This window comes from Plectropomus leopardus, chromosome 17, assembly GCF_008729295.1.
Source record: "Plectropomus leopardus isolate mb chromosome 17, YSFRI_Pleo_2.0, whole genome shotgun sequence".
NCBI classification, from domain to species: Eukaryota; Metazoa; Chordata; class Actinopteri; order Perciformes; family Serranidae; genus Plectropomus; species Plectropomus leopardus.
In genome coordinates this window covers 1,355,489-1,365,475 of record NC_056479.1, presented here as the reverse complement: position 1 = coordinate 1,365,475, position 9,987 = coordinate 1,355,489, and the positions used below count along the sequence as shown (strand labels likewise).

Below are 9,987 nucleotides of genomic sequence, written 5' to 3'. Positions count from 1 at the left end.
TTGTAGTCTGGGATATGTCAATGATTAGCAACAACACTGATTTTTTGGTTTGTGCACTTTCAGATAATTAGAAAAACTCACTCTCAGACCCCAAGGTCCCAAAATGGAAACTTTCTGAGAACTGCTTCAAAAATACTATACAGTATTTTTTTTTTGTATCTTTTAAACAACTTCAGACTTGATCATAAATACCAAATATCCATTCATTTTCAGAAATTCTACCCCTTAAAAACAGGGTTTTTTTTAAATGAGAAATATTTTCAATATTTAAACATATTCAAAGCCATATCTGCATATATTTATACATTTGGCTGTGCCAGCACTTGTATAAACTCACTAATGGTCTCAAAATCTCCTTAATCAAAAAAGCAGACTTTCCCACAATTTCTTTTAGTACACCCCACTTTGCTTTGGTGCCTCCCTAGGTGGCATCTTTGATGTTTTGAGCCAATGTTTTTATTGCTTGAAGGAGTGCAGGTTTGGGTGTCTATGGGCCTTTGTGGCCATGCGTGTGAGCGCGAGTATGCGTGTGCATATGATGATAAAATGGTGGAAAATAACAGAAAATGGTAAAAACAAAAAAATGAAGCCAGGAGTACAGGATGGCATCCTTACATAATAGAATTCATGATTTTATGCTGTTTGATGCCAGAGGAGTCAAAAATTGTAATTTTAATGGGGGTCAATAGGTCCCAAAATGGGACTGGAGGCTCAAAGTAACAATTTTGATTACACATTGTATTATAGACTGATGTGAGATTTAAAGTTGAAATCCTAAAATTAACCAAAAAATACACAACTTGATTAAGATTTATGCCATTTGCATTACCACAGCCAAAATTATTTAAATTTATTATTTAATTTAAGAAATAAGACATGAGGTCCCAAAAAATGTACTAAGGGTTCCAGAGGGTTATTATGGAGTTGGTCTCCCCTTTGCAGCTATAACAGCTTCCACTCTTCTGCGAAGGCCTTCTACAAGATGTGTCTGTGGGAATTTTCATTCAGTCCCATTGCCCTGTGGCATTGGCACTGAATGAAACACCTGAATTCAATGATCAAGAGGTGTGGCCCAATACTTTTGTCCATATAGTTTATATTAGTGCTGTAAGTACCTCCTGTCTTCCAAAACTTTCCTAAAACAACCTGCTTTATTAGTTTCATTCTTAAAAGATCAGATACTCACTCATACTTACATACATACATACTGCTGAAAAACTGGGGCCCACAGTTGAACCTAAGTGCTACCCCCTGGTGTACACTGCCCATCTGCTGGAGCGTTACATAGTTAGCTGTGTGGCAGGGCCGTATATCACCAGGAAGGTTAAGAGAGTATTTAACTCAACAGCATAACTCACCATTACAGAGAATTTTGAAACAAAATCTTAGACCAGGGCTTCACAAAGTTTTAATGACCAAGTCCCATTTTAGGGAGCTAGCTAATGGTTTTAGGGTTGCACACTTTACTTTCCAGTATTTGCTTTAATCCACTGGAAGCCTTTGAATATTGTGAGAAATACACATATCAGTGCAAATCATATTCTAATGTGCCCCTTTATGAACTGTATCAAAAATAATATTTTTTATGATTAAACAGAAAAAAACTGTTATAGTAGTATTTAATGTTTTACTTCCAAATTCTCGTCTGGGCTCATGAATGCGAGAGCTAAGTGAAAGTGATGACACCGAAAAACCAGATTAAATTGTTGAGAAAAGCTGCTGTCTAAACCACACTGAGAAAAAGACTATAAGAAATGGTGGAAATATCATCTTTAATCATCAGTAAATACATCTCAAACCATTGTACCAAAAGTCTTTTAAAGTCTTTTAAAATAACTGCATTTTACAGGATAAGATGTCCACTGTCAGTGGGTCATAAACAAGATAGATTTGTGTGGAGGTTTATTGTCCAGTATACCTCTTATATTCAGCTCTGCAATAAATAAATAATTAAATAGAGAACTTCTGGATGTATAGGCCATGTATGTGTGGTTTGGTTTCAATTTGACAAACATGCACAGACAAAAATCCCTCTTTTCCACCAAATGAGCTCCGGTTCTTGAACTGGTTCCATTCATGATTCTTAGAACCTTATCTGAACCAGCCCGCATTTCCACCTCTTTTGTGCAGAACAGTTGTAATGAAGGATGCATCATCAGATCTTGCACATTGTACAGCTGAAGGAAACAATAGTGACAGAAGTGCAGATTATATTGATTACCTGTGAATTTTTGTTCTGTTATTACAGATATTCATTTTTATCCCCAAAATTAAGCATGAAGCAAATATTACTGAGACCACTGCACGCTCACTTTGTCTTAAAGTTTTTAAATAGACTTCTCAATTGTTGCCGTCTTCATTTTCTCTTTCCAGTCTGTAAAATATCACAATCCCAATGATGTTATCACGATTTGCACTTGCACAGGAAAACCTGCTATTTTTTGGTTCCAGCTAAGAAACAACTTTTTGGGTTCTGAACCAATTTATTTTTGGTTCCAAACTCTCAGAACTGTTCAAAATGAGCAGGGGGACCTGGAACAGAACTGTTCCATGAGGGTGGAAAAGAAGTCAAACTGACACAAGAAGCATCCGCAGCATCAGCGGCTCCTGTCCCCTCAGCACCTGTACGGCAGGACCGGCTGTCCCATCCTGACCGGGACAAACACCCCTCCCAGCAGCACCCTTTCCCCCCAGCCCAGCAGCTTGTTGAGGGTGAAGCTAAAGGGTGACAGCAGGCCTGGCTCCTTCACCTCGCCTCTGCTGCACCTGCTGTGGGAGGGGCTCTGCTCCCTGTGGGTGTCCTCTGCCTGCCTGTGGGAGACGGGCTCTCTCTGTGTCTTTGCCTCTGGCTTATCAACTGTCTCCTTGTTGTGGAGCGTTGTGGACGTGGTGCTGCCTGGTGGTTGTTGGCTGCTCTTTGCTGGGGAGGGAGGACAGATTCCCAGAGGGGTCAAAAGGAGGGTGAGGCTTTTGCGTTTCTCTGATAGAGCAGCAGAGGCTGCTGGGAGTTGTGTGGGCTTTGCTGCTGGTCGGACTGTCTCACAGGGACTCGGAGCTGGAGGCTCACATGGTGTCTGGACCTGCTGCCAGTTTTGATTAAGAGTCAAATGAAGTTTCCCTGACAGGGAGGGCCGCTGCTTCCCTACTGAGTGTGTGTGTCCCTGTTGTGTGTTAGCTGTGCAGCTCAAAGTCTTGGTGTGTTCCTGCCTGACCTCTGCTGGGTCGCTGGTGTCAGCCTGACAATTCACATTGTGACTGCTGTTAGTGTGCTTCACGCTGTCACTGATGAATGGAGGACGGTTGTCCAGCTGCTGGGTGAGGAGGCCGTCCCCAGAGGCCTTCTGGCTCAGTGTGCCCTGGAAGTGCTGCAGCTGACCCAGGAAGTTGAAGTTTGGGGAGATGGTGGGCCGGCGCTCTTTCACAAACCTTATAAGGAAACAGACAGGAAGTGGGTTATGGCTCCACCTGCTGTAGTTGATATTCCACACTGATCTACAGCGCAGTCAGACAGTATCAGAGCAGTGATGTCATACATTAAGTGGAGCGCCGGTGGGGGCCAAGGGCCCATGCATGGGGGGGGGGGGCATTTTTTAACATCAATACGCAACAAACACATACGAACAAAACGTCATCCACCCCCAAGCTGTGGTGGTAAAAGCGAAATGTAAGAAAAAATCGAGCTCTCACTACAGTAGCTTTTATGTGTGTTGGAAAAAGCCTGAGAAAGAAGAGGAGGAGAATGTGGATGCGGTTATGGCAGGAAAAGAGGACAAGTTGGCATGCCAATTTGGAACAAGAGCTCTGAGTAAGCATTAGCATCTATTAGCATTTAGCAGTGTGCTAAACTATGCAACATTTCAGGCTGCATTTTTTTTGGTTGGTCAGTAAACGTAGGTCTTAACAGCAGTCACACAGTGAGATGCTCATCCTAAATTTCTGACACTCAGAATTTAATCCCTGGCTGTCTTTGATTGCACGACCATCACATGCCGTCCTTGAAACTCTCTCACTGTGCGACATTATTACCACTGTTTTAGAGCCATGTGATAACACCACGTTTCTATCACAGTGGTCATCTTTGCATGAAGAGTGAGAAAGTTTGCATAGGGTGGGAGGGAAGGGAGGTGATCATGTCAAACAAAGACAGAACTTTCATTTGGAACCAAAAGTAACAAATAATGATGTGAGTTAAGAAGAACAGGAGGAGCAGTACTGAGGATGGTTGGGTGGCCTGCTTTGAAACCAGCTCCAGTTACATAAGAATGAGGAACAAACATTTTATTTCTGTTAAAAGATTTGTACAGTAGCTTATGTTGGCGTTTGTCCGATACAATTATATACTCAAATGGACAACTGAGGAGAGAAAGGACTGTGACTTAACATTTTGGCATCAAACAGACGTCGAAGGGGAAACATTGGCATTACGACACTTATATTGATAAATAATGTATTGTATTGGGGTTTTTTTCCACACTGACTTTTTTTTGTAGACTTTTTTTTTTTAGTGGTGACTACTTCCAGTCACATAAAAAAAACACCCTCTCTGCAAAAGCACTATCACGGAAAATAACAAGTGACTGAATGAATATTGAACTGAATATTGTCACTGATACTGAAAATATACTGTCACTACAAAAGCACTAAAAAACACCATCACCGAAACAACAGACTGAAAAACACTGTAACTGTCTCTGAAAGAACATGACTGAAAAACACTGTCACTGAAAAAAACACTGTCACTGAAAAAAACAATGTCACTGAAAGAAAAAATCCTGATGCTGAAAAAACAACTGGAACGTGCAACTAAGAAATCAATCACAGGCTGGAAAAACCCTGCAGACAGACAGCTGTGGCAGTGAATGAACACAGTGTCACGCTGTAACACAACAGTCACACCCCAAAGCGACAGTCCCTCATCCATGCACAACAGGTGATGATGACACTGACAGATGGAATGAATAAGACCAAGGCTCAGATCCAGCCCCAGTGTGAAGGTGTACCTGTAGGCGTGGTCCAGGTCCATCCCCAGGCTGTACATGATGTAAGCTACAGCCAGAGCCGGGGAGCGAGAGATCCCTGCTGCACAGTGAACCAGCACGGAGGCACCGGAGGACATGGCTGCATCTGAACACACACCACACACTGACAGTTAGTCAAACTGTACAGCGACAGGCAAGCAGCAGGTAACTATCGTTCAAATAAGCCGGTCACATGATCGTGAGTGAAGAGTGAAGAGTCCTGACCTATGAAGTGCAGAGCCTGTGGGATCCAGGGCAGCAGGTCGTCCCACAGGGAGTCATCGATGGGAATGCGAAGGTATCTGGAGCGAGGCAGAAAGGAGGGCTGGGGGCTGCAGCGGCTCACACTCAGTACATAGGAGATACCCAGAGAGGCCAGCCGCTCCTACACACACACACACACACACACACACACACACACAAGGTTGACAATGAAGTAAATTACTGGCATTTTTCATGAAAAGGAAACTAGTCTGTATTTTCTTTCAGTGATGTTTCTCTATTTAAGATCTTTGGTCTGGGGCTGTAGTGAGGTCATAACATTCAGTTTACTGACACTATAAGTACTACTACACAATGGTTGAAAGTGACTTTTATTTATACTGCACGACTCTACGTTACATTTCAGAGGCAAATTTTGTCCTTGTTGTCCTTGTTTCTCCACTACATTCCATTGAGATGTCTTCCTTTCAAATTCAGATTTCACAGACATAGGTTACAATGAGCTCCACCTCAACCAAATACACCAGTAAGATACTGCTTACACATTAATAGTCCAGTGTGCAGGATTTAGGGCTGATTAGGGTTAGGTTTGATTAACTCCCGGTATGAACTCTCATCATTGTTTGTAATACGGCCAATGATGGTGGTGTTGTCAGCATATTTCACAACGGAGTTCTCCTGATGTCTGGGAGTGCAGTCATTGGTGTCCAATGCGAACAGCCCTGGGGCGCTCTGATGTTGAGCACTAATATAGAGGAGGTGTGACTGCCAATCCAAACTCTCTGGAGTCTGTTTTTTGAGGAAGTCCAGTATCCAGTTGCAGAGTGTTGTACTGAAGCCCAGAGCGTTAATTTTTCAAATCAGCTTCATGGGAGAGATTGCGTTGATTACTGAGCTGAAGTCAACAAACAGTGTCCTGATGTAGCTATTCTTATTCTATGTTAAACATATTGGCAGAAATGGAATATAATATAGGAACTGATGTGTTTTTGTACGATCAGAATGAGCCGTTCATATGAAGGAGTGGCTCCCGTAGATGTAAAAAGAGACCTGGATACAGCATTGGTGGTGGGGCCCCGTTCATTCCTCTAAAAGTTGTTCAGTGGTGCATGAAGCCACAGTGGTTCAACTGTATTAAATTACCTGGATGATCTGGGGATTGTTGGCTTACAGAGCAGGCCAATACACACTTACAGAGACTAAGTGTAACCGAGCACTGCTGAGCGGCCGACCTCCAGCAGCCAAAAAACTTCCACTTTAGCGCTTTACTAATATGAATGGGGATAAAATAAAAATATCTTGCAGCTCTATTAGACTTTCTAAATGTTATTGGACAGAATGCATCAAATCCTGATGGTGAAAGAGTCATTACATGACGGTGTGACCCTTAAAAAAATGTATTCACTGATTTACAACGCATCATGGACTGGTAATTGCAGTATCAATGTTTGGCTACTAGGAAAACTGGCTTCAAAGGCTTCCCGGGTCCTGGTGGGTCCTATTCAGAGACTTTAATAAAAAAAATTAAAAAGATGGCGCCTATCCATTCCTATGGAGCTGCTCGCCTGGCGCATTTGCAGAGAAAGTTTTACAGCTTCCGAGTTTACTTCTGCGGTCCCACCCTAGAGTTACTGCTTACGTCATAAAATTTACATAGAGTGGTGAAGTAATAAGTCCTAAAACGCGGAAGTCTGTTAGCCTTTTAGCACTTCTGGTTCCGTCGCCCTAAAGTCTATGGTTTTTTTGAATAGGTTTTTGGTAAAATACCTTAAATAAGGTCTGTGGTTAACAAAGGCTAAAGATATTGAGACGTTTCTCACTGCAACGTAAAATACATCCGATAAACCCAATTTTTGAACTTTTAAAATTTTACTCGTCTTAAAAAAGGCGGTTGCTAACAAGTGGCTAAATGGGACTACAGTGTTTGTCGGGGACATTAGATGTCATCCCACCGGACACAGAAATTCATTAGACCCACTTGTCCGCCTTTCCAGCATTATAGATTTTCAGAGTTACATTCTTGTAGATTTATCTGTGTAAGATATTTTTCAATCGTGTTTTAACATGTTTTTACAGTGTTTGTAGTTGTGAAGTTTAAGTTGTGCGATCGCAATGTAGTTCATATATAGCCTAACAATAGCTTATTTTTGGCGATAATCGCAAATCCCATTCAAAAATCCTCAAAGGTTTTTGCCGAGGGAACCAGTTCGTTCCGACTTCCTGGGTGGCCTACAAAAATGCGTCATCCCTTCACCACTCTATCGTGATGATGTTTTTCTCAGCTCTGGAAAACTTTTTTAAGTATAAAACCTCAATGGCTCAAAAGATCAGAATAAAAAGGATTCACAGTTGGCCTTGTTGCAGTTGGTGTCTAAGAACAGAGGGAGGTTGTATGCTGTGAAGCCTTCTAAGGCAAACTGTGATTTGTGATAATGGACTTTATAAATAAATGATCTTGACTTGACTGGCAGCAGTTTTACAGACAACACTTCTGTAATGAGGTCTGTGGGGAAAATGCTTTCTGGGCCACAGGGGATTTTATTTCTGCAATACTGCGAGTGGCCACTGGGAAATATTTGCCCAAGGCTGATCAGCTTTCCTGGGGGGCAGGCCCTCTTCTACTGAGTAGCTCTCCATGTTGTTTCTACAGGAGCCCAGAGCAGACAAAAACAAAAAAACAAAAACAAAACCAAGCTCTAGATGTTTCCGTGTTGGCCACCGTATTTCTCCTACAGGCTTGGCACACAGAAGGAGTTTGAGTTCTGAAACCTCACTGCTAAATGCCACTGAATCCTACAGACTGGACCTTTAACCCTTTAAAAACTGGGAAAAATGTCTTAATTTATTTAAAAACATGGGAAGAAGGCAAAAAAGAAATGACCCTGAAATTAGCAAGAAATTAGTGAAAAGTTAAAAGATAATTGCCTAAGAATTATCCCCCATAACAAAAAAACATAACAAATAAAATGACCTGAAAAAACTACATACATTTAATAAAATAAATTTTAAATATATAATTATGATAACTAGAAATAGCCTACAGTTCAATTTAAGAGACATTTCTTATCACTTTGCTCACTGCCTTTTATTGTTTGTTTTTTTGCTTTTTTAAACTCCAAATTAGCAAGAAAGGAGCATGTTTTAAAAGAATGAATAAAATAATACAACCAAAACAATACAACAAGAAAAAGAAAGTAAGAAAAACAAACAGGCAAAGACAGTAAACAAGGCTGAAAAAATGTTTTTAAAATGTGATAATTCTGTAACATAATTTTAAATATGTAATTATGATAATTATAAAATAGTATTATCCCCAGCTTTTTCTTTTTTCCTTTTTTTCTAGCTTTTGAAAATATTTTTCTAAATCTACTGTTTTCTCGCAGTTTGTGAAACATCTTTTTCCATGTTTTTTCAAAGAAATCGCACCAATTTGCTTAGAGTTCAAAGGGTTAAATATTGTGAAAGGCGTCAAGAAGCAGCACAGTGATGACGCTCCAGGTTTCGAAGGGTTAATGCATCAGCGATAACAACACAACAGACTAATATCAAACAATACAAGAACACTGCTGCATCATAAATACATTTTTCTTTTCATAATTTTATATCAATTCACTTAAGCACAGTGTAAAATGTTGGACTTTTCCAACATCACTGTTCGTGATGAATTTGATATTTTTTCTACATCAGTTTTTCCTCTCCAGTCTCACCTGCGTCACGTCGCTCTCCGCTCCGAGGTAGAGCCGCGGCAGGATGACGGACAGCTGGGGCCGCTCCGCCTCCCTCTCCCGGGACCAAACCATCTCTGCAGCATAACACGGATCACAGGGATTACAGTGAGACATGGAGTTGTTGTTGTTGTTGTTGTTGTTTTTTCTTCTTTGTTGACATAGGACTAAACTGTCTGTATTAATGCCCCAAATGTTGCTGTGTTCTGCAAGAACGCAGGAGGAGCGCGCGCAGCAAACTCCCTGCAACTCTGTCTAATCCGAACACACATATCAGACTGAAAAACACGCAGCATAGTGTGAGGACATGCTGCTTTTTGTTTGAGGAAGACTTTTTTTCCCATTTAAAAGGCAAAATTCTGCTTATTAATTATTACTCACTGTTGTTGTCCCTGCGTAAAGTGGCCGTATGTCTCCTGTGTCTGCAGCAGAGGTCCACGGCAGGCCTCAGTCCCAGCTCTGTGTCCACTGCTGCTCTCTGAGAAAAACTGTCCACTGCTGTTCTTTGAGACAAACGGTCCAGTGCTGCTGCCGCTGCTGTTGCTGCCTCTTCTGTCCTCACTCTGCCTGCACACACTGCCTTCTAAGCGATGAGCTCATCCTCTTTCCAACAATAGCTCCTCACTGGATGATGTCATCTCCAGCCAATCAGCGCCTTGCCAGATTTCAACACGCGCAGACGCATCTCTGCTGTGTGAGCGCGCGCCCCTCAGCTGCAGCCGACAGGAGAGCAGCAGGATGGAGTTCACTGAGCGACTGCATCATCAGGACCCTTCATCCTTCAGGGGCACTTTATCAGAGACAGCACCTGCCCCCCGTGGCCCCCGTGGTCCCCGTGGCCAGCTCTAAGTAATTATTGACTGACGGCTTTTCCTTCAGGTTCGGACAGGGTGTCAGCCTGTCCTCCTGTCTGCCGCTCAACACACACACACACACACACACACACACAGAGAGAGAGAGAGAGAGAGAGAGTTACACAACACGCAACCTGCAACACCCTGTTCTTCTCAGGGGCCACAGAG

The 9,987-nt window shown here is 42.1% G+C and overlaps 1 protein-coding gene across 1 annotated transcript; it reads right to left on the bottom strand.

Moving 5' to 3' along the window:
• Positions 1-1,755: 1,755 nt before the first annotated feature.
• Positions 1,756-9,533, bottom strand: si:ch211-195b15.8 (dual specificity protein phosphatase 16). The gene is made up of 5 exons (XM_042504164.1): positions 9,347-9,533; positions 8,948-9,042; positions 5,244-5,403; positions 5,001-5,124; positions 1,756-3,426 (listed from the first exon to the last, which is right to left on the bottom strand). Exons 2-5 carry the CDS (start codon positions 9,038-9,040, stop codon positions 2,616-2,618), a joined length of 1,188 nt encoding a protein of 395 aa, XP_042360098.1. The 5' UTR covers positions 9,041-9,042; positions 9,347-9,533; the 3' UTR covers positions 1,756-2,615.
• Between the last annotated feature and the right edge of the window lie 454 nt (positions 9,534-9,987).